This window comes from Phocoena phocoena, chromosome 15, assembly GCF_963924675.1.
Source record: "Phocoena phocoena chromosome 15, mPhoPho1.1, whole genome shotgun sequence".
Classification (NCBI taxonomy): Eukaryota; Metazoa; Chordata; class Mammalia; order Artiodactyla; family Phocoenidae; genus Phocoena; species Phocoena phocoena.
This window is the reverse complement of record NC_089233.1, coordinates 1,288,803-1,314,296: the sequence shown is the minus strand read 5'-3', so window position 1 is coordinate 1,314,296 and position 25,494 is coordinate 1,288,803. Positions and strand designations below refer to the sequence as shown.

The window sequence follows — 25,494 nt, the reverse complement described above, 5'->3', positions numbered from 1 at the left end:
TCTCGGAGTCTCGGAGAACGGCCCGCGCTTGGAGCCTCTAGAGGCTGCCTCAGGCTGCTTGGCGGAAGTTTATTGGTTGAGCCTCACGTATTGACAGATGGTAGGAAGTTATGTCACCTTATAGAACCCGTTTGTTAAGGGTTCCTCAGAGCCTCCAGGCGACTCATCCGTCCTCAGGCTGTGATGCAAGCACCGTTCGGGGGCGCACGGCAGCGCAGACGAGAGCAGAGCACTGCTCGCAGCCCCACGGTCCCCGTTTTGTTCCGCTGTCTTGGGGGACCGCCGGGAGCAGCCAGGTGCGTGCAGGGAAGACATCCCCACAGCCCCCGGGCCTGACGGTGTAGACGGATTAGCGTCCCTCGCCCGCCTGAGAGAGCGCTGGCCTGGGCGTCAGGGTCGGGGCGCCCTGGGCTGTGGGTGCCTGGTGGAGGTGAGGGCCCCTCTCCCCGCCCCTCCCCCGCCCCACCCAGCCCTTCTCCCTCCCTCCAGCCTTCTTCCCTTTCCTTCTGTATTTCTTTCTGTTCTCTCTTTGTGTCTGTCTGTTTCTGTCTTTGCCCTGCTCTGTCCTCTCACCTCCACTGCCCCCTTCTCCTCCTTGGCCTCTCTCCACCTCCTCGCTCACCCCCCAAGCTCCTGTTGATTTTCACGCAGAGGTCAGCAGGCATTGTCTGTAAAGGGCCAGACAGTAAATGCTGTGGGCTGTGTGGCCACGTGGTCTTGATCACAGCCCCTCAGCTCTGCGGCTGTATAGCTCAGGAGCAGCCGTGGACCGTCAGTAGATGGTGGGTGTGGCTCTGTGCCAATGAAACTTTATAGATAAAACCGGTGGTGGGCTGGATTTGTGTGCAGGCTGTAGTTGCCAGCCCCCTCTTCTAGCTCCTCTTTTCTGGGACACCGGGACCCTGCCGCTTGACGTGAGAGCTGCCGCGCCTGCCCCATGGGGCCTGGCCAGCCCCTGGTGTGCCCACGGCAGGCGCCCTCTCACAGGTACAGGGGGCGTGCTGCTCCGTCGGCCCTACCTTTCACTTGCTGGGGAAGGAGTGGGACCCACAGATGCGGGCACAGGGAATTTGAAAAACACATCCACTTCTTAGAGAGTCATTACATTTCACCCATTTAGCTTAATATGTCAGTTCTAATGGGAAACATGCTTTGATTCTAGCAAAAACATCTCAGTACCACCAAGCAGAAGTGTTGAGATTGGGAGGATCCCAGCAGCCCGACTCTGGTGCCGTTTTGCACGGGTTTTACTTACTCCATTTAATAAAGCGGCTGCAGAAGTCGGTAGCATATGTCATGAATCCCCCTCTGTCGACAGGGCTATAAATATGCGGCTCACGCCACCTTGATTCAAGATATCAGCCTGATTTGTTTTTCTAATTTATTTAATTAAAAGATTATGGTGCTGCTGGCTGCTGCATGGAGGTCTGTGGAAAGTCCCAGTTTCAGAGTGCAGCAGTGATTTCCAACTCCCAGCCTAGGAGGAGGTGGGCGCCACACTGCTCCCTCTCCCTCGCTCCTCCCGGACTTCCGTGAGGGCGCACGTCACGGCGTTTCTGTTGCCGTCCCCTGGCCGTGGGGGGCTTGGCTTCAGGAAGAACAGCAGCTTTTGAACCCTACGTTGTTCACCAGATCCAGATTTTTTTCTTACTTGTGAAAGTGTTCAGTGCTGCCCTTATATAAGGATCTTGAGATGACTCTCCTGTAAAAAAGCACAGATGAAACAAACTGGAAAATCTTGAGACAGAGTTACAAGATGAGCAACGTGCTAAATAAATGGAAAACAGAAGGGAGGCAAACAGGGAGAAAATAATACCAGAGACCCGGGCTCTGGGAATCCTCTGCGGTTGGACACGGATCTGACGTGCAGAGGCCACAGGCAATGGGCGAGGGCCACGTTCTATTTTCAGTTTTTTGATTTAGTTTTTTGAGGCCCCTCCATTCTCTTTCCCGTGGTGGCTGCACCAGCTTACATTCGCACCACCGGTGCACGACACATTCTTCAACACTTGCTGTCCGTTGCCGTTTTGATAATACCCATGCTAGCAGGTGTGAGGTGATACCTCACTGTGGTTGTGATTTGTATTTCCCTGATGGTTAGTGATGTTGAGCATCTTTTCATTTACCTGTTGGCTGTTTTTATTCTTTGGAAAAACTTCTGTTCAGATCCTTTCACCATTTCTTAATTGGCTTTTGGGTTTTTTTAACCATTCAGTTGTATGAGTTCCTTATGTATGTTGGATGTTAACTCCTTGATGCCTGGTTTGCACATATTTTCTCCCATTCCATAGGTCACTTTTCATTTTGTTGTTTCCTTTGCCGTGCAGAAGCTTTTTGGTTTGTTTTTTTTTATTTCTGTCAAAAACGCCAGTGGAATTTTGATAGAGATTACATTGAGTCTGTAGCTTGCTTTGGGTAGTACGGACAGTTTAACAGTACTAATTCTTCCAGTCCACGGACACAGAATGTCTTTCCATTTATCTGTGTCATTTTCAGTGTCTACTTTCAGTGTCTTTTGAGTATATGGATCTTTTACCTCCTTGGTTAAATTTATTCCTAAGTATTTTATTGTTCTTTGATGCTGTCGTAAATGGGACTGTTTAGTTTCTTTTTCAGATGGTTCGTTATTAGCGTATAGAAATGCAACTTATTTTTGTATGTTGATTTTATATACTGCAACTTTACTGAATTTGTTCATTAATTCTGACAGGTTTCCTGTGGAGTTTTTAGGATTTTCTATAAATAAGATCATAACATCTGCAGAGCAACAATTTTACTTCTTCCTTTCCTATTTGGATGCCTTCTGTTTCTTTTTCTTGTCTGATTGCTCTGGCTAGGACTTCCAGTACTATGTTGAATATGAGTGGTGAGAGTGGGCATCCTTGCCTTGTTCCTGATTTTAGAAGAAAAGCTTTCAGCTTCTCACTGTTGAATATGACATTAGCTACGGGCTTTATTATGTTGAAGTACATTCCTTTGGTACCTAATTAATTTTTGTCATGAGAGGATATGAAGTTTTGTCAGATGCTTTTTCTGCATCTATTGAGATAACCACGTTATCCTTCATTGTGTTAATGTGGTGTATCGCGTCGATTGATTTGTGCATGTTGAGCCATCCTTGCATTCCATGGATAAATCCCACTTGACCACGGTGTATGATCTTTTTAATGTGCTGTTGAATTCAGTTTGCTAGTATTTTGCTGAGGATTTTTGTGTCTGTGTTCATCAGGGATATTGGCCAGTGGGTGTTTTGGTTTTTGTCTTTTTTTTTTCTCTTGTAGCATCCTTGTCTGACTTTGGTATATCAGGGTAATGCTAGGCTTGTAAAATTAGTTTGGAAGTGTTCCCTTCTCTTCGATTTTTCTTGGAAGAGTTTGAAAAGGATTGGTATTAATACTTTTTTAAATGTTTGGTAAAGTTCACCAGTGAAGCCATGTGGTCCTGGGCCTTTCTTTGTAGGGAGGTTTTTGGTTTTCTTTTTTAACTGATTAATTTTTCTTACTCTTTACTGGTCTGTCCATATTTTCTGTTTTTTTAAACAATTCGTTCTTGATTATTTGTGTATTTCTAGGAGTTTATTTCTTTTAGGTTGTCCAGTTTCTTGGTGTATAATGTTGATCACAGTAGTTCTTGAGTCTTTGTGTTTTTATGGTATCCTTTGTGATGTTTTCTTTTTCATTTATGACTTTATTTATTTGAGCCTTATCTTTTTTCTTAATTAGTTTAGCTAAAGGTTTGTCAATTTTGCTTATCTTTAAAAAAAACAACAAAACAGCTCCTAGTTTTGTTGATCTGTTCTGTTCGGGTCCGAGGGTGGTTGTGTCTAAATCCACGTTCTATGAGGGGGTAACAGCTGAAAACTGCTCCTTCACCTTGTGACACTCCCAGCCCAGACCTCTGTTCCAGGTCACACGGCTGGAATGCAGAGACGTTGGGATTCATCTCTGTTGTCTGGCTTCGCCCCTGCAGTGATGCCTGAGTGGCCAGGAGGGCTCGTGAAGACAGATCTGCTGGGTCCTCCCCAGCTCTGGGGGCGTGGGGGGCTGAAACGTTGCACTTCCCAGAAGTTCCCAGGGGTGTTGCAGCTGTGGTCCTAGGCCCACCACCTGCAGGGTAACCACACTAGCTGTTAAAGCCAGGACGGGGTCCAGGTCCGCTGTGGAAGTGCCACCGTGGCCCTGTGAGCACCAGTGGGGCCTGGCGGGCCCCGGGTCTGGGAGAGGTATTGGCTGCTTCAGCTGCATAGGTGGGTTCTGAGGGGTGAAGGCCTCCGTCCTGCAGGCTGCCCAGGAGCCAGGACTTCCCGGCAGAGCCACGGCTCCGGGCTGAGCCCGGCACGTGCGCTGCCTGCCTGCTTATGTGCCGACGTGCTCTGCGGCCACGGGAAGCGTGGCTCACTCCTGCCTTCAGGCTGACGTCCACGTGGGGAGGCGCCCTCTCTGCCCCTCGGCTGCTGCCAGGTGGAAGCGGTGTGTCTATGGGCCGCTGCCTGGACGGGCCCCCGTCAACCTGCCGGCTTCCTCGCCTCTTTTATCTTTCCACTTTGTCACAAGCCTGTGTGTGAAGTGGAGCCGAGAGGCAGGGGGCCCGAGACTCTGGTCTCGTTCTGTCCACGAGACCTGCAGCCTTGGGCTTTGCGGCCTCCTGTCCTGCCTGCATCCGGCTGCAGGGACGGCTTCTCCCCTGCGCCTGGGCTCCTGCGCTCCTGCGCTGGCGGGTGCTGGGCAGCAGTTCTCACTCGGAGATAAAAGTGGCCAGGCGAGGTCTCGGTGCCCCCTTTGCCGGTCACACGTGGTGCGTGGGCCGGGGGCTCGCGCCTGGGGTCTGGCAGGAGTGCGATGCCCCCGGACGGCCTGACGCAGCCCTGCGGTCACTGGTCCCCTCCTGCCTGCTCCGGGGTGTGCTGCCCCTGGGACGGCCGGTTCCCTTCCTCCTGTCCGCCCCCCCCAGCCCCGCCGTGTGCCTGCCCACTGCACCCAGCCCGGCCAGGGCGGGACGTAACCGTGAGGGATCGTGCCTCCCCGAGGCTATTCCAGGAGGCCGTCCCTTCAGGAAGCGCCCGGCCTCGCTCACGCGAGCAGCCGTGAGGAGCGGCTGACGGTCAGTCTCTGACGCGGCCCACGGCCCCGCCAGCCCCCTGCTCCCTGGGGTCCTCGCTGCAGGCGGAGCCCCCCGTTGAAGGCTCTCCCCGCGGGGTCCCCGTCGTCACCGCCGCCTCAGGATCCTGAGTGCAGAGTGAGCACCAGGTGGGCGGCCGCCACGTCCTCGCTCTCCTCTCCCAGGTGAGGCGACGGCCCAGGGCGGCGAGGGCTCAAGCAGGGTCCCCGGGGGTACGCGACGCCCACACCCAGTGCCGGGCGTCCGAGGGGCGCGTGTGGACCGCGGCTGCCCCGGTCCTCCGACACTGGGTGCTGTCGGCCTTTAATTTCCCGCGTGACTGGGCCGTGGAGCAGCTTCGCGGGGCGTCTTCCCTGGCGAGGCCTCCGCCCACACGGTCTCGCTCCTGTGCTCAGTCCTGCCGGTTCTGCCCGCCGGTTCCGCCCCGCGGCCCGAGGGGGCGGGGCTGGGGGCGGGGCTGTTCCCGGGGTTTCGTCTGGTTTTCTGGCTGGTTCAGGAGGGAGGGTAAATCCAGCGCCCGTTGCTTCATCTTGTCCCCGGAGAAGGCTTCCCGGAGCTCTGGGGGCTGCGGGGGCCTGGGTCTGGTCTCTCCCGCACGGAGGCTGTGCTCTGTTCACGTCCCCTCTGAGCCTCTCTCCAGAGCTTTGTGTGAAGGACAGGAAGTCACGTTTCAGGGCGCCCACGCTGCAGGCTTGCGGCTCATGGGTGGGGCGGCCCACTCGGCAGGGCCCGTTCCCGCCGCCCCACCCTCATCTTCTCTCCTGGAGACCCCCTGTATGGGCTCTTACGGGGGTCCTTCCCCGGCGCAGAGCCTCTCCTGGATGCTGCCAGGTGCCCTGCACCCCTAGCCAGGGTGCTCCCACTTCCCGGAGGAGCTGGGGTGGCAGTGCTCCCCGCCGTGGGTTTGCCCTGAGGAACGTCTTGTCGCCTCCCCGTGCAGGGACTCCCCCGCGGCCAGCTGCCCTTGCCCATCCAGCCTCTTAGTCACGCCTCCGTCCTTCGGAGTCCTGCCCCTCTACCTGCTGGGCTTTGTCGTGGCTCCCCTCCGCCACCCCAGCCGAGGGCTCTCCTGCACTCTTAGGGTCTCGGCGCGGAGGCCGTCGTGGGCGTTGCTGACAGCCCTGCTGTCTGACCGTCGGCTTCCTTTATGTAGCCGAGCCACCCTCCCTTTGTCCCTAATTTGTCCTCCTGGGTGGTAGCACGGGTGTACGTTAAATGTCCTTTATCATTGAAGTATGACGTGCGCACACACACACACACAGATGCACACGTCGGAAGTGTCAGCTTGATGAATCTCACACGGATGGAGACACGAGCGTCACCAGCCCCCAGTGGTCCCCATTACCTCATACTGTAGTCCTCTGGGTAGAGGTGGCTTCTGCCGGCTCGTTGCGGCTCGACGACTGTGTCCCACCCCCGCTGTCTTGGTCCCCTCTTGAGGAGTGCTGTGGTTGGTCAGTGCCTCCTGCCTCCTGGACTGTGGCCCGGTCCCCGGCCTCTTGCCAGGGGCACTAAGACTCCAGCCCGAATCTCTCTCACCTTCAGGCGGCAGGCTTGGGGCGGACTTGGCGAGTTATCATGTTCCTGCTGCCCCTCTTTCCAAACAGTGGGAATTCGGGGACTCCCCCAGCAGCAGTGGATGTGGCAGAGATGGGGGAGCTGTGGTCGCTTCGGCCCCAGGAGGAGAAAGCCCACTGACCCACTTTCTGTCTTGTCTTGAAGGCTCAGCTGTCACAGGCCCTGGAGGAGCTGGGAGGCCAGAAACAAAGAGCCGACATGGTGAGTACCTGAGGCACACGCCTGGTTGGTGGCCCTTGTGGCCAAAGGGAAGCCCAGGGCCTGGGTACCTTAGAGCGTCGGGACCTGCCCTGCAGGCCGTGGCCCAGGCCACACACCCACCCCCTCCACCCCTGGTACAGACTGCGGGGCTCCCCCCAGCCGGCTCTAAGGTGGGGACGGCGGTGCAGCTCCTGCTCAGGTCACAGCCGCACGACACGCTGACCCCACTCTGACCCCACGGGCCCTGGAGCGTGTGCGCACTGAGCACAGGGCTCCCCAGCCTCTCGTGGCTACTTTGTAGCACGTTTGTTTCTCTGCTGTCGCTGTGCGCTGACTTCCGATGTCAGATCACGTCCGCCCCGCCCTCCGTGCAGCCGGGGGAGCCCTCACCTGGGGGCGCATGCAGACACGGCCCCGGAGCCCTGGCTGGCGCCCCCGTACCTGGAGGGTCCTTACCACCCACTGGGGGACAGAGGGACTCGGCTTTCTGGCATCCTCATCCTGTACAAACCGTGAGCCGCTCTGGCGCTGGTCTGGGCGCTGAGGGGATGAAGCCCCGGGCACAGGAGGGCCACAGGTGTGGGGAGGGGAGGGGCATCTGCTCACGTCATCGGGTTGCTGTGCCTGGGCCACACGCCAGCCGGGTTGGGGGCACCCGGGAAGCTGCCGTGGGCACTGGGACTGGCGGCTGAAGTCGGGCTCCTGTCTCGGTGTCGGCACCGCCCAGCCCCGCCTCTTGTGGGCATGCACTGTGGGGATGACCGCCGGGTGGAAGAGAAACATCCTTGAATTTGCTCTGTCCACCGCTGCTGCGACCCTCAGTGTCGGGGGCTGGGTGAGGAATCGGGGGTGGGGTGGGATGGGAGGATCGGGGAGCGCGGGTTCGGGGGAAGCGTGGCGGTCTGAGAGGCAGTTGTACATTGGGCTGTGGGGGCTTTTGGGCGTCCGGAGTCCCCGAGTCAAGGCCGGGAAGCACCTGGGTGTTCCCGGTGGGTAGGTACCCAGCGGGCCAAGCCCTGCCTGGCTGCTCCAGTCCCAGGCATCTGTCCTGGGGGGCAGTTCCACTCAGAGTCAGAGAAGGACATGTCCAGCGAGGGACCCTAGGTCCCGTGTGTAAGGGCAGCCGTGAGAGGAGCCCAGAGCTTCCCGGTGATGGGATTTCATCAGTGAGCCTCCGAGAGCTGTTTCCTGGGGCAGCAGGGGCACGTCTGGGCCTGCAGAAGTCCTAGAGGTGGGAAGGCAGCCTGACTGCGTGCTGGCTGAGGGAGGGGGCGCAGCTGCCTGGCCTCCAGACCCGGGGCGGGAGGGGGCGAGGGGGCTTTGCCGCCCGGGGTGGGCGGGGGGGTTGTCCGTGAAGCCTGATGCATCCTCTTGGTGAGATCCTGAGAACTCAGTGATCTGTGTCTCCTCTGTCGCCCCCTCGGTGCTGGCCTGAGTTGGCATGTGCCCTCGGGCCGTGTTTCCGTGATGTGCACGAGGCAGGAGGAGGTGCGTGGGCATCTGATGCCCGAGGCCTCCAGGCTGAGAAGTGAGGATGCCTTGGAGCTGATGCCTCGGCCCTTCCCCGGCCCTGGGGCTTGTGGATAGGAGCCGGTGCCTCCTGGGCAAGAGGGAGGACAGACCCTGCTGCACTTGGCCACTGGCTCTGGCCCTCAGGCCAGGGTGGGCGCTGAGCTGGGGAGGCCGGGGCACCCCGAGGGACGCGGGGCCGCAGGGCTGTGTGCCTTCCAGTCTGTACTTCTTTTTAGTTTCAACCCGTATAGTTTCCGTCCCTTGTGTGAATCGCCCAGGGGCTTTGAAATCCTGACACCTGGTCCCTCCTCTAGACCGACTAAGTTAGAATTGGTTGCGGGGCGGGGGGGCCGGGCAGCGGTGTCATTTCATGTCTTCCTGGGCAAGTCTGATGTCAGCCAGGGTGGAGAGCCTCCGGCAGGCCTGGTGTCCCCAGACTCGGCGCAAGGCCCCTCCCCCAGGCCACTGGGGGACCTTGGGGACCGTGCTCCATGGGGAGCTTCGAATGAAACGTGCCTTGTCCCAGTGGTACTGACCCTGCAGAGGCGGGCAGCAGTGCGGGGCCTGGCCTTGCCTGAGCTGACTCGGCCATGTGCGGAGATGAGGTGCCGGTGGCCTTCGTGTGCACAAGCCAGGCGCTGTGGGCCCCTTACGCTGGTTCTTTCTTGCTTGCTTTTGGGTCTGGGCTGTAGCTGTCTCCTCAGACAGGTTTTTAATCTCCGCCTTTTTTTTTTTTTTTAAACATCTTTATTGGAGTATAAATGCTTTACAATGGTGTGTTAGTTTCTGCTTTATAACAAAGTGAATCAGCTATACATATGCATATACACCCACATCTCCTCCCTCCCACACTCCCTATCCCACCCCTCTAGGTGGTCACAGAGCACCGAGCTGATCTCCCTGTGCTGTGCGGCTGCTTCCCACTAGCTGTCTATTTTACATTCGGTAGTGTATGTATGTCCATACCACTCTCCCACTTCGTCCCAGCTTACCCTTCCCCCTCCCCGTGTCCTCAAGTTCATTCTCTGGGTCTAATCTCTGCCCTTGATGGTCTCATCTTTAGCTTATTTCGTGTTATTTCACTTCCCTCTTCTTTTTCTGAGTTAAAGGGAAAATGAGAAATGGCGGTGCCCGGGGCCCAGGAGTGCAGGTGAGCCACACTCAGTCCAGGAGCCTGTGTGAGCCCCTGCTCTCCCTCCCGGACTGGTTCCAGGGAGGTCCTGCAGCCCCCGAGGAGATAAAGGCTAGGCAGGCTGGTGCAGGGGTTGGCAGCTGGAAGCCTGACAGGTCCGTAGTCAAGCCCTCAGGGAGTGAGATTACCCAGAAAATGCATGCATTTGGTTAGGGGGAGGTTTCTGCTCTCGTGTAAACCCCTGAGGGGATGGAGAAGTAAGAAACTGAAGAGGGGGACAGTGGCCCAGAGTGCACTGTGGGACCCGGGGGGGCGGGCACAGTCACCCCTCCCACCCATTCCAGTGACAGCCTTGGTGCCCCTGGGGGCGTCTCTGGTGCTAGGAGGGCGGGGCTCCTCTGGGTCTGGACGGTGAGGGGCTGCTGACTGTAACCCCAGGCCCTCTGTCCAGGACAGCTGCGAACGGGGCCCCGGCTCCTGTAGCATCTCTCCACCTGCAGCTGCTGGCCTGCTGTTTGCTGGCCCAGAGTCAGTTCACTAGGTAGGAAAGGAGAGAGGAAAAAAGAAAAATTTAAGTATCTTTAGCTAATTGCAGATGACAAGATAAAGGCAGTCTGACTTTTTGTTGATAATTAGCAAACATAATTAGTAAGTGTGAGCACAATTCATGTTTTTTTCTTTAAATGCAATTGATATCACAAGGAAAGACATCCCTGGCTGTAGTTGTATTGTTGACACGCCTCACCCTAATTAGGTCAGGCCGCCCATGGCTGCAGAAAGGAGGTTTTTTTTTTTTTTTTTTTTGTGGTACGCGGGCCTCTCACTGTTGTGGCCTCTCCTGTCGCAGAGCACAGGCTCCGGACACGCAGGCTCAGCGGCCATGGCTCACGGGCCCAGCCGCTCCACGGCATGTGGGATCTTCCCGGACCGGGGCACGAACCCGTGTCCCCTGCACCGGCAGGCGGACTCTCAACCACTGTGCCGCCAGGGAAGCCCAAAAGGATTTTTTTGATTCTTTTTTTTTTTTTTTAACTAAACATGCTCTTTTTTCTTTTTTAAATTAATTTATTTATGGCTGCGTTGGGTCTTCGTTGCTGCGCGCGGGCTTTCTCTAGCTGTGGTGAGCGGGGGCTACTCTTGGTTGCCGTGCACGGGCTTCTCATTGCAGTGGCTTCTCTTGTTGCGGAGCACGGGCTCTAGGCACACGAACTTCCATAGTTGTGGCTCACGGGTTTCAGTAGTTGAGGCTCACAGGCTCTAGGCACATGGGCTCAATAGTTGTGGCTCACGGGCTCAGTAGTCGTGGCTCACGGGCTCTAGGTGCAGGGGCTTCAGTAGTTGTGGCTCGCGGGCTCTAGAGCGCAGGCTCAGTAGTTGTGGCTCACAGGCTCAGTAGTCATGACTCACGGGCTCTAGGCACATGGGCTTCAGTAGTTGTGGCTCGCGGGCTCTAGAGCGCAGGCTCAGTAACTGTGGATCACGGGCTCAGTGTTGTGGCTCACAGGCTCAGTAGTCGTGACTCACAGGCTCTAGGCACACGGGCTCAGTAGTTGTGGCTCGCGGGCTCTAGAACGCAGGCTCAGTAGTTGTGGCTCGCGGACTCTAGGCACACGGGCTTCAGTAGTTGTGGCTCGTGGGCTCTAGAACGCAGGCTCAGTAGTTGTGGCTCGCAGACTCTAGGCACAAGGGCTTCAGTAGCTGTGGCTCGCGGGCTCTAGAGCGCAGGCTCAGTAGTTGTGGCTCGCGGACTCGAGGCACAAGGGCTTCAGTAGCTGTGGCTCGTGGGCTCTAGAGCGCAGGCTCAGTAACTGTGGATCACGGGCTCAGTATTGTGGCTCACAGGCTCAGTAGTCGTGACTCACAGACTCTAGGCACATGGGCTTCAGTAGTTGTGGCCCGCGGGCTCTAGAACGCAGGCTCAGTAGTTGTGGCTCACAGGCTCAGTAGTCGTGACTCACGGACTCTAGGCACAAGGGCTTCAGTAGTTGTGGCTCGCAGGCTCTAGAGCACAGGCTCAGTAGTTGTGGCGCACGGGCTTAGTTGCTCCGCAGCATGTGGGATCTTCCCAGATCAGGGTTCAAACCCATGTCCCCTGCCCTGGCAGGTGGACTCCTAACCACTGTGCCACCAGGGAAGCCCTCGACCCTAGTGCACTCCTAACCACTGTGCCACCAGGGAAGCCCTCGACCCTAGTGCACTCCTAACCACTGTGCCACCAGGGAAGCCCTCGACCCTAGTGCACTCCTAACCACTGTGCCACCAGGGAAGCCCTCGACCCTAACTCTAAAGAGTACTGCAGTACTTTATAACTTCAGGGAGTGAGGACTGGATGTTCGAGGACTGGATGTTCGTCTTCTGACTCTGGGGACTTGCCCCTCACAGCCCCGCGCCGCTGTCCGCCTCCCAGGGCCCCTCCCAGAAGCACTGCCCAGACAGGGAGCAGAGCACGTGCGGCCCGGCTGACTATCTCCCGCCCCCACTGCTCCCCTGCTTCGGTGCAGCTCGAAGCGGGCAGTGTGGTCGTGGCTACGCGTGGTGAGGCTGCTGCGGGCCTCCTGATGACAAGCGCTTTACAGCAAGGTTCTGCCACCTGAGGACAGCCCCGCAAGGCGGGTCCAGGAACGCGCAGGCCTCCCGGGCTTTCCTTCCGCAGAAGCACCAGCAGCGCTTGCTCTGGCTCCGAGGGGCTGGAGCATGGATCACAAGGATGGTGGCGAGACCACCTGTGGCCCTGCCAGGGGCTGTGCCCACCGCAGTGGGCCTTGCTGACACTGCATCATCATCGACGCCAGCGTCGAGGGCCGGTGAATCACCAGGAGGGGGTGTGAGCCTCCAGTGTTCAACGCTGGCAACCATCGCCCGTGTGCCCCCCCCGCTGGAGGACCCGGCCTTATCACAGTCTGCCAGCTGCTTCCCGTGAATTATTAAAAGCGCCTCTGTGCGTGGTGGTGACTCATTTCACGTTCTGCATCTGTCCTGCACGACTGCAGAACTTCGTCCTTGGCAGGAGTGCGGGTCAGGCTCATCGGGGGAGGTGCCCAGTGGCACCATGAGGAGTGGGCCTCCCGCAGCCCCGGGTCCCCTGCCCGGGAGCCTCTGCGCCTCCTCTTCCATCCCGGACACCTGCCTTCCCCTCCTCAACCCCGAGAGGAACGCTGATTTCTCAGGAGCCTCGCACAGAGGTGTGAGTGCACGTGTTTGAAAAGACCCGAGGGACTTGCTGGGACGTGTTGGTTGAGCCTCTGAGGTGGGCCCCTTCTCCCGCTGGCCCCGCGGAGGCCGGCTGGAGGCTGGCTGCCTCACCACGAGGCCCCCGTGTCTCAGGACGAGGCTCCTCCCCCGGGAGGGGAGTGAACATGTGCGCGGGGCGGGGCGGCATCAAATGCGTCTCCTGTTTGGGGCAGGTCTGTTGGATTCAGTGTCCAGGGACGGAGCCTGTGCTGTTCCTGTGACGTGCGGCCGGCCGTGCTCCCCACCTTCCCATGTGGATGTCTTCACTGCCTCCCTGTCGGGGCCCCCCAGGCCCTTCTGCTGTTGCTGAGCACATGACGTCCTCTCACCCTTCCATGTCCTTCGTCATGCTGTCCCCACCTCCTGGAATGTTTCTCCGGTCCCGCAGAGCCTGCTTCCCCCTCAGGACGGAGCTAAGTGCTCCTTGCAGCGGTGCCTGTTGCTGCCCCGTCGTGCAGACGCGCTGTCGTCCCACCACGTTCGCTCGAGTGCACTCTGACCATCGGCATCGCCACCACTGTTGTCCACGGCACAGGCGTGGTTTGGGGCCTGACGCCGCAGCCACTGCAGGCTGCGTGCTGCGCACGGATCGTCTCAGTTCGGTCCTGCCCCCCAGGTGGTCGTCGTGGAGGGAGCTGCAGCGAGCAGGCAGGCGGCCAGTGGGGCGCAGAGCCTGGGAGAGCACCGTGGGCACCACGCTGCCGCTTTACGCCTGTTAACCTGCGGGGCTGGGCCTCGCCCGGGGCCGGCACCAGGACGCGGTGCTGAAGTGTGTGCTAAGTCACTGGACACGGGCGCGGAGGAACGCAGTGCGTCCCCGGGGTCTCCCAGTCTGGGAACCCAGTTTTGGGGGTTTGCCCAGTTTGCAAAGGTCTCATTAGAAAATGCGGGTGATTTAAACTTTTGCCTCGCGAGGCCCTGCCTGGCTCCTAGAGACACGCCTACGGAGGTGACGGCGTGACGGCTGGCCTGGGTGCGGGGTAGTGCCCGCCGTCCCTGCACGAGCACAGGTCGCAGCCGCTGTCACCGGGGCCTCCGCATGGCTTTCACACCGGACACAGCACGACCTTTTATCATTTTCCTTCTCAGCATCTTGTTAGGTGTTCTCCCACCTTCCGTCCCACGGTAGGTCTAGAGCTCGCTTGCCAGGTTTCAGGTGGGCCTCCCGGCGGACTCGTGCTGCGTGGACGGGTTCCCGCGGGCAGCGCCAGCTCCCTGTTCTTCTCGTCCGGAGCGCCACACGGCCGCGTGTCCACAGCTTCTCTCACGACCTCACTTGAGTGTGGCTGTTTTCTTCCAGTGGCCTTGCATGTTTCTTGTTAGCTTATTCCCGGGTGTTTTATCCTTCCTGTTACTTGCACGTTGTCAGTTTTTGTTTTCACCCCGCTGCTAGGTCCACTGCCACTGGGTGACCTGGGGTCGCGGGAAGGTGGGCACTTGAGACGTGGACACTGAAAACCCCAGAGGGTCCCCCCCCCAAAACTGTAGCAGCCACAGACTAGAAACTGGCTAATTTATCTGCTAAGATCATGGGCATAATTCCACGGGGGAAGTCTCGTACGACAGACGTCCCACCCTCACCCGGCTCTGAGCACGGGCTGTTCTTGTGGCTCGCAGGCACCTCGCGTCTCCGGGGGGACCCTGTTCTTGTGGCTCGCAGCTGCCTCGCGTCTCCGCGGGGACCCTATTCTTGTGGCTCGCAGGCACCTCACGTCTCCGGGGGGACCCTATTCTTGTGGCTCGCGGGCACCTCGCGTCTCCGCGGGGACCCTATTCTTGTGGCTCGCGGGCACCTCGCGTCTCCGCGGGGACCCTATTCTTGTGGCTCGCGGGCACCTCGCGTCTCCACGGGGACCCTATTCTTGTGGCTCGCGGACGCCTCGCGTCTCCGCGGGACCCTCTCTGGCATAGCGCTGTCTCGTCTCCCGCTTTCTTACTGTGCAGCGTTGAACAATTTGCTGCTCACCGCGCTGTTGAGTTCACAGCGTCTTCACGGCCTCCCCGCGCGTTTGCCTAGGCGTGATTTGCTCCCAGCGTCCCTGCACCCGTGGCTGAGCCACCCTGGACCATCTCTCCAGCCCCTGGTCCCCAGGGATTTTGTGAGAGGTCTCTTTCTTAGCAAATGTGCCGACTCAAGAAATGGCCTTCTAGGGTGAAAACTCTTCAGCTGGGCTTCTTTTTTCCTGAGGTGAAGGTGTGTCCCAGCTCAGGTCAGCATCTGGGTGAGCCATTGGTGGGTGCCTGCGGCCTGTTGCACCGGTGTGTCCTTCTAGGCTGGGATGGAAATTGACAAGGGAGGTCTATTTCAGACCCTCCCACCCTCACCAGGAAGCAGCAGCCCCTCCAGAGACCTTCCTGGGTGCTTGACAGGTCCAGAGCTGAGCAGGGCAGTGTGCTCTGACCAGGATTCCCCTCCTGTTTTTTTTTTTTTAATTAATTTTTATTGGAGTATAGTTGCTTTACAGTGTTGTGAGGATTTCTGTTCTGCTCTCAGCATCCTGTCTTCTCTGGGAGCCCTGGGAGCCCTGCCACATGGGGGCTCTGGGGAGGAGGCAGCAGCCTGGATCCCTGGGATGAGGGCCCTGTGTGGGCACCTCTGGAAGCCCGGGCCCTCAGCCCCATCATGACTGTCTGTGGGGCTTGACAGGGGCTGGGCTCCTGTGGTGGAACTTGTGTGCAACTCGTGTGCGTGGGCACCCTTGCCCCGGTGCTCAGCAGTGGCCGTGTTAGTTAGAGTCGCTGTCGGGGGAGGGGAGAGCACGTCCCCTGCTCCCCACACTGGCTATTGCTTTGTGGGACTGGGTACCCGCCCCCCGCCTGGGCATGAGCGGCCACCCTCTTGAATTAAACTGAAGTTTACGGTCTCTATTTAGAGGTCATGCTGTATTAGCGAGCTCTCCTTGAGGACCGTTAGCATTGAAGTCTTAGGACACGGCGAGTGAGTGTCCTCACGGAGAGGGAGCGGCCTTGTCAGCAGAGGGACGCAGGGCAGTGCAGGCGGCAGGTCCCCGCGGGGCCCGGGCTGTGCCGGAGCAGCGCTCTGCTGGGGTGACCATGCCTTCCTGAGGGCTCTGCCCAGCGCCCCGTGGACCCAGAGACTGCAGCCTGGCTGTGGGGAGCAGGCACTGGTCCCTCTCGTCCTTCCTTGTGGTTCAGTCCTCGGCCCGAGGGCCTCGTTTCTCCCGCGTATGCAGTCGGCTTTGCAGGGTCCTCAGGGGCCCCCTGCCCACCCCGTGCCGTGGCCTCTGGCTGCCTCGGCCTCCCACACTCCTGGCTCTGCCCTTCCCCCCGGCTTGTGCTGCGTCCTGGACTCTCCTGAGACCGGGCGCCGGGTCGGCCTCATGGTCCCCGTCTCTCTGGGATCCTGTTCGTGTTGCCCGCTGTTCAGTGCTTGTTTCAGGAGGGAGGCTCGGTGGTATCCCAGGTCCCCCGTCGCGGCCAGAAGCACCGTCGCCTGGCTCTGGTGTGAGCGAGGAGGCCGGCAGGGCACAGTCACCGGCTGGCCTGGGCTCATCGCCATGTCGTGGAGGATGTGGCTGTCGCTCTGGGCCTTGGGGGGGCCGGGGGGGACGGTGGGCCAGGTGAAGAGGCACGGAGGGGTCTGTTTGCACAGCGGCCCGACTCCCTGTCCCGGCGTGGGGCACGGGGCGAGGCTGGGGGGCGGGGAGCGGCTTTTTGGGGGCGAGACTGGTGCTGGGGGTACCCAAAGCCTTCATGCAGCCCCTGGCAGGCAGCCCAGCCGCGGGGGGTCCTGCCCCCTCCCCAGGGCCCTTCCAGAAAGGTCTGCTCTGGCCCTGCTTTTCCCCAGCTCCCTGGAGCGCCAGCGCTTCTTCCAGAAGGTGCTGGACAGTGCGTTGCTGCTTTAGAGTCGCCCCAGCACAGAGATTCATAAGAATCAGTTGACGAAACCAAAGTCGGTGTACCCTGGCACGTTTCCTACTTTACCGGTTTTCACGCCTCCGCGCCTTTGCCCTCTGGGTCCGGGTCCCACTGGGTGCCCCTCCTCCTCCATCTGGAGCCCCCTCCCTGCATGCCCGCTCTTACCTCTCCTGGGGCCAGCCCTTGGCATCCCAGGAGGACGTTCCATGCGTAGGTACCTCCGCTGCCCCCGAGATAGCGGCCTGTCTCCCCCACAGGCACAGACTCGGTTCATTTCTAGTCACATGTGGTGCCCTGTGATCCAACCCTGCTGCAGATGGAGGGTCAGGGTCGACCCAGACAATCCCTCCGAGGAGAACCAGCTCTCAAGGGCCCTCGGGTCCTCGATGGCCCTGGAGACTTGGAGTGGGCTAGAGAGTTCGCTGTGGCAGACGTCCTGAAAGGCAGGAAGGCCTTTGCCTCGGCCAGTCTGGGGGGCCTTTGCAGGTGCTGCCCCCAGGGCTCTTCCTCAGGGGACGGAGTTGAGCGGGAGGGATATTCAGGCCGTGGCGGTTTTGCTCCGTGCACGTGGCCTGGCCACCGGGTGAGGCTGGCCCGTGAGACCCAGCACCCTCTGATAGCAAACGCTTTGTCGAGTCCCCTTCCTTTCCCATCTGCACATGGTTTTACAAATGTCAGTTTTCAGTAGTGTCTACATGTAGGACAAAGAGGAAACAAAAGAAAAATAATTTATAGCAGTGTATGTTTCATTATGGAGATGAAATTCGGAAACGAGGAGAGGAGGCCTTCAGGGAGGAGGCGGCTCTAGCTGGCGGGAGTGTGGGCTGCGGTGCAGATGACCCCAGGAGACGCTCCTTTGGAGTGCTGTCCACCGGGAGGTAAATCTGCTGTTGAACGGGTACCGCAGCGGAGCTCTCGGCCTTCGGTCATTTAGCAGCGCCCCTCAGAAGAGGCGGTCCAATTAGGCCTTGTGTTCTTTTTCTAAAAACAAACTTCAGATGCGGACTGCTGTCAGTGAAGTACGAAATAGGTAGTAGCAGAGCGCGGTATGGATGCGTTTCCCGTGCTCCCTTGTCTTCTTCCTGTGTCAGGGCAGCCGCTAACCAGCCCTCGTGCTTCCAGCTGCAGCCAGGCCCGGCCTGAGGGGGTCCCACCCCGAGACGCGTGGGGGGCTGGGGAGGGGCGGGCCACAGTCAGCGTGTGTGTACAAGTATGGGCGTGAGTGTGATAAAGTTGAAGGCACGTTAGTTATGAGTTCAAGGTTACCGGTCAGACTAGAAGGGCCTGGTTTTCTGCTTCGAACGCTGTGCTGAAGGTCAGCATTTCCCTCTCCCCTCCCGAAAGCCATCCAGAAGTACTGAGAAGAGTGAAAACCACAAAGGCAAACTGAAATTTGGGCAGAAAAGAAATACAGCTAAAGCCCAAGCCTCCACAGAGGAGGAGAAGGGCCCCCAGCCCGGAATGAGCAGAGGGTGTGCAGGGAAGGAGCCGTGGGCCGAGGCTGGCGGGGCAGCGGGGTGGGCGGGGCTGCGGTGGTACGGGAAGGGGAGGGGGAGGTCTCAATGCCCCCGAGCTGGCCGGAGGCAGAGTGTCCGCTCTTCTTGCCAGAGGGAGGCAGCGAAGGCGAACGGAACTCACACCAGGCCCTTTGTTGGGATTTAACGTCAGAGGAGACGCCCGTGGTTTCCTCGGTGTAGCCTTTGTACAAAGCCAGACTGAATAAACCTCATCATCGGCAGTGAGTAATAAAGGCAGCATCACACAGTTTCATAAAACCAAAAATTGTGTAGAAAAACAAATAACAGGAAAAATTTCACAGAAAAAAAGTTGACACTGAGCAGGTGAGAATTGTACCTGAACATTTTGCCAAGAAATAAGACTTGGCAATCGTGTAGAATCCATGAAGCTGGGACCAAGTGCAGGCACTCAAAGAGGGGAGGGGAGGCCAGAGGAAGAGAAGAACCCGGAGCTGCAGACCTCGGGGCGGAGCCAGAGGGGCGGGGGGGCCGGGGGTGGGGGTCAGGAAGGCGAGGCGCTGGGAGGACCGCAGCAGGAGTTGAGTCTGTTTGGTTGGAAGGGTAAAGCCGATGTACAGTGTAAACGGTCCACATTCTAGTGACTTAGAGTTGATGTGGTCAGTAAGATACCTGGGAAGGGAGAAGATGCTGGGAAACGTAAGAATGTTGGTTTTCTCATCAGAAGCTGACAATCAAAACGTACTGTCTAAAGATGACATCAATCAGAAGCGTGTTTAAGTGCAGAAAGGTGAACACTGAGAAGGGTGATACGTTTGACTAGTCAGGTAACTTGGTGCAGGAAGTTGATAGGAACGGTTGGAAACACAGTATAAGTATTACAGGAAGTCAAAAGTTACAAAAACAACCACTAGAATGAAAAATATAAACCTTTCCAAGTATCAAGAAAATTTCACACACAAAGGCAAGCAGGACAAAAAAGCCATAGAATAAAATCGTTTTGAGTTATGAAACAGAAAACAATACAACAAATCCAGAAATAAATCCAAACAGATGTTTTATCAAAATATAAACGCGCTAAATTCACCTGTTAGAAGGGAAAGACTTTCTGTTTGGATTACCAAGTAAAGCCTAAAAAAGTCGGACAGTATAGGATGCAAAGGCCTGTGGGCAGTTGTACACCTAGAAAGCAGAGGTCATAATCTTGATTGCAGTTAGATTTCGGTTCAAGCCAGAATGCATTGCAGAAAACAGAGATAGGTGCTTTTCGACGGTAAAGGTACAGATGAGTATCTGTGTCAACTAAAATACCGCCTGTGTTCAGAAAAGCAAAAAAAGAGGAGAGCTTCAACAGGACATTGCCAAGGACACCAGTAGTGGAGAATTATTTTACCTCTTAATCTCCGATAGAGCAAGTGGGCAAAGGATAAGTAAAAGCAAGAAATACAAGATCTGTGACAGATACATACAGAGAGACAGACACACACACCCCCGACTCTTAACCCTGAAACTAAAGAACGCTCTTTAAAAAGGGCTCATGGAAAACATTAACAAAACTTAATCATGTATTAGGTAATAAAGAAAACCTTTATAAATTCAAATGGGTAGAACTAGGACAGATAACTTTTTCTAATCACAGTGTGATGAAATTTGAATTTAAGAGCACAACTAAAAAAAGAAGCAGCTCCTAACACTTGGAAACTAAAAAAAGGAATAGAACAAAAAACTCTGTCTAAAACAATGCTTGGGTCAAAGAAGATGATATACAATTCAAAAGTGCATAAAACCTAGAAAATAGTCATAATGGAGACTCTTCAGAGCCCGTGGGAAACAACTAGAGCAGTGCTCAGAAGAAAAATCACAGGTTTAAATATTTATGTTATTGAACAAGAAAGAGTGAATATATATGGATTAAACACTCAGTTCAAGAACTTGGAAAACAGAATAAACCTTAGTAAAGGAAAAGTAGTGTAAAGTTCAAAGCAGAAGTTAATGAGAAAGTGAAAAATGGTAGAAATAACAAATCCAAATGCCTGTGCTTTGAGGACAAACCAGTAAAACATATTAATTATTCACAATCCTAGTAAAAAATTAGTAGAAAGATCACCACCCAAAAGACGAAATACGAGTAATTAGCTTGGAGTTACTGACGGGGCAGGGGTGTGTGCAGGAGAGAGTGTCCTGGCTGCCAGAGTCTCTGATCTGACCTGGACGCGGTTCCCCAGGTACGGACGGGCAGAGTCATTGAGCTGGACTCACAAGGTGTGTACCGCCCTGTGTGCAAGCTTCACCTCAATAGTAAGGAAGAGAAATGAAAACAAAAGAGAGACAAACCTAGGAAGAATTACTAGGTCTACATGAATTCCGTAAAAAGTTAAGAATTATGTCACAACTCCATTTAAAATAAAAATCCAAATGAATAGTTTTCTAGGGAAATATAACCTATCAATCCCGACTCCAAAAGAGATGTGCAGTATTAGAACCTTACCTTGGTATTCTGGAGACACTAGTCATCCACCTGAGACAAGAGGAAGAGCTCCAGGTACCTGCGTTGTGGAGGAGGGCGTGACCGGGGCTAAGACGGTCGGCCGACAAGCCTCGCCGTCAGCCTGAGGCCCTAGTGAACGGGTGGGCAACAAAATTAATGTGCAGAAATGGGACAAGTCCTGTATCTACAGAAACAGCAAGTTAGACAAGGGAAGAAAGTACTCCCGTGTACAACAACAACAGCAAGAGGTGGAAAGACGAAGGGCCCCGGACGGGCCTGCGGGTCGAGAAGGACGTGCCGGCTCTGCGCGCGGCCGAGTCCTGGGAGCCTCGGCCTCACCTTCTGCACAGCCCTGGTTTTGTGAAAAAGGGTTGTTTGGTTTATTTTAATGTGGGGTGGGTGGGGTGGGAGAGAGGAAGGATCCCAAGATTCTTGTCAACAGAACAGGACATCAGAAGCAGACCCAGTTACAAACAGGAAGTCAGTGAGTGAGTCCCTGGTGGACGATGAGCCCTTTCTGTACCGAAGCAGGGACGTCCGGGCCCCCAACCTGAAACCCAGCAGGACGCTTCACGCCTTCCGGGAGGCAGACATCCCTCACCACCGGGTCCCCTGCCTCTTGTCCATAAAAGATCTTTAGCCTCCTAGGCTGTCCCCAAGTTCCAAAGTGCAAATTTAGTCAGAAAAGTGAGAAAATACAGAAACAAAGGAAAACAGTCAAGCAAGACAAGATAATAATAAGAGGTTAGCTCTGGAATGAAGTCAGGGACCTCTAGGTCCTCCTCAAGGGCTGTAGATAATATCCTGGGCCGGGTCCTTGAGTTGTTTTGCAGACATTAAAACCCTGCCTGGTACAGGAAGTTAACCGCGTGCTGACCACCAGCATGTCGACCCCAGACCAGTTGGAAGCAGAAGGTCGATGATGTTGGCTCCCAAAATACCACCCAGTTACCCCCGCCAACAGATCTGAAGAAAGTCCACGAGCCGATCAGACACCCGCAACCCTCACCCCTGACGGTGTCTTTGAAAACCCTTCCCTGGAAGCTGTCGGGGGGGCTTGGGGCTTCTGAGCGCGGGCAGCCTGTGCTCCTTGCTTGGCCCGGCGCCGGCGCCCTGCAGTAGACACTGCCCTGTCCTTCACCACAACACGGCCTCAGCAGGCCAGCTTTGCCCTGGGTTGCGTGGTAACAACCCCAGGGCTGTGGTGACATCGGATGGAACTGCAGGCAGACATGTGACTCTGAGGACTCGTCCTGCAGGTCAGCTCACACCGCGGGGACCGGTGTGTCTGAGCCGCCAGGTGGGAAGCAGGTCAGACGTTGGTCGGCAGGAGGCTGGCCACTGGGATGGTTCCAGGAGCCACAAAAGTGAACAGGGAAGCTCCCTCTGTGCTAGTCTGGAAATACCTCCAAATGTGTTCCGTGAAAAACTCAACGTACGAAACGAGGTGTAGGAAATCTTCCATTTTTGTAACAAGAAATATAAGAGAAGGGAAGAGCGTTGACCTTCTAGCTGGTGAATGTGTGAGCTGAGCCCGGGAGGTGCAGGCTGCAGGAGGGGACGGGGCGAAGTTGGAGAGAGACCTCTCCACGTGCACCCGTTTGCGTGCGACACCTGAACCTTAGCTCCTGGGGCTGCAAAGCGTTCGCCGGATCCAGGACAAGTGCCGCCGGGCCTCGGGCAGGGCCTGGCACCAGGGCACCGGGACCACGCATCTCCAGGAGAGACCACCGTCCTGCTCTGCTGTGCGGGCACGTGCTAGCCGGGGGTATCTGCCTCTCCTCTGCTCGAGGTCAGCCCCGCCCCCAAAAACAGAGAAAGCAGCCCAGACTGGACTGTCGGGCCCTATGTCCCCGGGAGAGAGTCTTCCTGGCCCAGTGAGGTTCGTGTCTCTGCTGGTCTCTTTGACTGTGGCCATGAGGCTGGACACAGTGAGGGCAGGGGCTTCCTGGGTGCCCACCCACTGGCCACCAGCTAGGAGGTCTGGGTGGTGTCAGAGAGGAGTGACAGGCCTGGACGCTCAGGGGTGAGTGGCAGGGCAGTGTCTGTGCGTCGGGACAGCTTGGTTCCTGGGAGCAGCTTCATCTGAGCCCCAGGCTTCTGAGGTAGAGGTTAGGGGCCACTGGACACGGTGGGGGTCACTTCTCCTCGAATACGAACGGTTTTGTTCTGCTCGTGTTGCCACGTTGCCCAGGCGTCTTTGGTGCTTGCTTGTGAAGCAGGCCGTCACCCCGACGGGGGGGCCCAGCTGAGAGCGCCGCCACCACCTATCGGGGTGTAGCTGGCGAGGCGGGCGCTGGGCTGCGTCCTTTCGGCACCGGAAGAGGCAGTAGGGGTTGAGCATGCGGACCCCGCGTGTAACTCACTTGTGCCGAGGCTCTTCCGGGAGCTGGTCCGCCGGGAGCTGGTCCGCAGGGCGCTTGTGCTTGGTGTCCGCTCCAGCCCTCAAGCTTCAGGCTCCCGGGTGTGCGCTGGTCCCATTTAGGGGCAGGGTTTCCTCCAGGGACCTGATGACTAATTGGGGCATCATAAAGACCGGATATTTGGGGCCCAAGAATTCCTAAATCAGGTCACCCCAGGAGGACCTTTCCAAGAATAGCCTGGAGGGAACGTTTCCAGGAGGAAGCACTGCAGGCGTCAGCCTGTCCGTTTAGGCCGGGAGGGCAGATGAAGGAGACGCTCTCCTCCCCTCTGCCCAGGGCTGCGGGTCCTTGCTTGTCTGTCACGACACCTTTCCCACCAATGCAGGGCACGTGCTGGGATGTGAGCTGGGAGCTCTTGGCCGCCCCGGGTTAAGGGGCAGGTCGTCAGCCATGCAGCCTGGACAGTGGTGAAGCCGGGGCCACAGACCCAGCCTCGGGGACCGGCCGCCTCACTCACGGCTGTTGCCTGTGGCCGGTGTGGGCGCCACGAGGGGTCCTGCCCGCATCCCCTGTCCCCTCGGGGGCTCGGTGGAGAACTAGGTGGGAGGTTAAGGGCCTCTCCCTGGGGTGTCAGGACACAGCTGGACAGCCGGCAGAGCAGGAGTCCCCGGTGCCGGCGGCAGGCGGCACACCAGGGCTGAGAGGGTGGGCAGGCGGGTGGCCGGGCGCAGGCCAGGAAGAGCGGAGCTCGATGACAGCCCTCTCTCCTCCCAGTGACCCACACACGGGGACTGGGCTGGTGCGGGGTGGGAGGCCCCGAGGGCAGACTGGAGAACGGCCAGATCCGGCGTGAGGACAGTGGCACCGAGCCTGCAGCCGGCTGCCGGGGCCCGCCGCGCCCTTGCATGCAGGCATCTCATCGGGGGCCTTCGGAGCCCAGGGCAGCGGGCGCTGCTGTGGGAGAGCGCTCTGCCCCGCTCGGGGCCGCCCGCCCTGTTTCTGCTCCTCCCCGTGGGTGCGCGCGGGAGTCTCCTCCCTGCTCTCCTCCAGCCTCGCCGTCGCCCCCACGCCCCCCCCACCGTGTGTTAGAGCAGCTTAAATTCCACGCTTCCGTGGTCCCTTCTCAGCAGTCTGTGCGTGGCCTGACATCCTGTAGAGGAATTTGAAGTCACAAGATAAATAAAATATCAAGATATCGAAGCCGATCAGAGCGTCGGTGCATCTAGAACGTGCTCTGTCCAGCCGCCGCGGCCCCCTTTCCCCGGATCTTGATGTACCCCCACGCGCCCCTGTGACCGTGTCTGTTGCTGCTCTGGAGACAAGAAGGAAAACACAGGGAGGCCGTGTGTTTGCGGGAGGCCTGGTGACGGGCGGGGCGCCGGGGAGGGGGAAGCGGGTGCGCCCGCAGGTTCCTAGGGCCTGTGGTCCGCGCTCAGCCCCTGCTGTGCTTCCTCGCAGCTGGAGATGGAGCTGAAGATGCTGAAGTCCCAGGCAGGCCCGGCCGAGCAGAGCTTCCTGTTCTCCAGGGAGGAGGTGAGCTCGCTCAGGTACGTCCCGTCCCCAGGGCTGCCCCCGCCCCGGTGTCGTCTTCACAAGTCACCTCCCATCCTCGCGGCTCACGGCCCCGCTGCCCCGTTTGGCCTTTGCTCAGCGGCCTTCCTCGGGTGGTGCTGACAGCCAGGCCTCCCTCTGTCTCAGCAGACGGCAGGCCACTCCTGTCCTGGCGCTGTCTGCGGGGACACACCTACGGTCGTGCATGTGTGACGACGGGCAGTGCGAAGTGCAGCAGGGGCGCCCGGGCAGGTCTGGGGGGCTCCCGGGTGGGTGCCCGTGCGTGGGGCTGAGGGCGCATGGGAGGACGTGCTCGCTGGCGGCCGGGCGGCCGGGCCAGGCAGAGGCCAGACCCGCCGGCCCTGGTGAGGCTCGTGGCCGTGTTCCCGTGAGCAGCAGGAAGCCCTCCAAGGTTTCTACGCAGAGGAGTGACATCTGAGCCGCGTGGGGAGGCAGGAGGGGAGCTGCCAGCACCTGCTGAGCCCTCGCTGCGGGGTCAGCCCTCAAGCTGTGGGCCGAGGGTCCTCCGGGCGCCCCCTTCACAGCGCTTCCTGGTCCCCGCCGCACCCCTTGGTCTGCTGCACTCGCCGCCGTCCGTGTCTGAACGGTCAGCCCTTCGTTCCTTGTGCCTCGGTTTCCCAGCATCGCACGCGGTGACTGCGGCGTCAGTGTCCTCCACACAGCTGAGGGCATCCTCGGCTTTCCCAGGAAGCCGCACGGGGCCCCCTGAGGACAGGCGTCCCGGGAGATGTGGCCCCACCATCACCCCCTCACAGTCGGGAGGGCGACAGGGACTCCAGGGCCCCCCCCCCCCAGTGAAAACCCAGGCAGCCTCCACCTCCCTGGTCCTCTCCTTCTCCCACGGATCCAGGAACGCCTGCTCCTAAGGGGTCAGTGCAGAGGAAGGCTGTGAACCCAACGGCCTGCCGTCCGTCACCCGCCCTTTGGCCTTCCCTGGAAGCTGGC

At 58.0% G+C, this 25,494-nt stretch overlaps 1 protein-coding gene across 1 annotated transcript in view; it reads left to right on the top strand.

Moving 5' to 3' along the window:
* The window catches only part of MAD1L1 (mitotic arrest deficient 1 like 1), a 311,511-nt gene that overhangs the window by 182,890 nt on the left and 103,127 nt on the right, over nucleotides 1-25,494 (top strand). Inside the window, exons 12-13 of the mRNA XM_065892363.1 lie at nucleotides 6,841-6,897; nucleotides 24,436-24,524. Of these exons, the coding sequence (XP_065748435.1) occupies nucleotides 6,841-6,897; nucleotides 24,436-24,524 (146 nt within the window). The remainder of the gene's footprint in view (nucleotides 1-6,840; nucleotides 6,898-24,435; nucleotides 24,525-25,494) is intronic.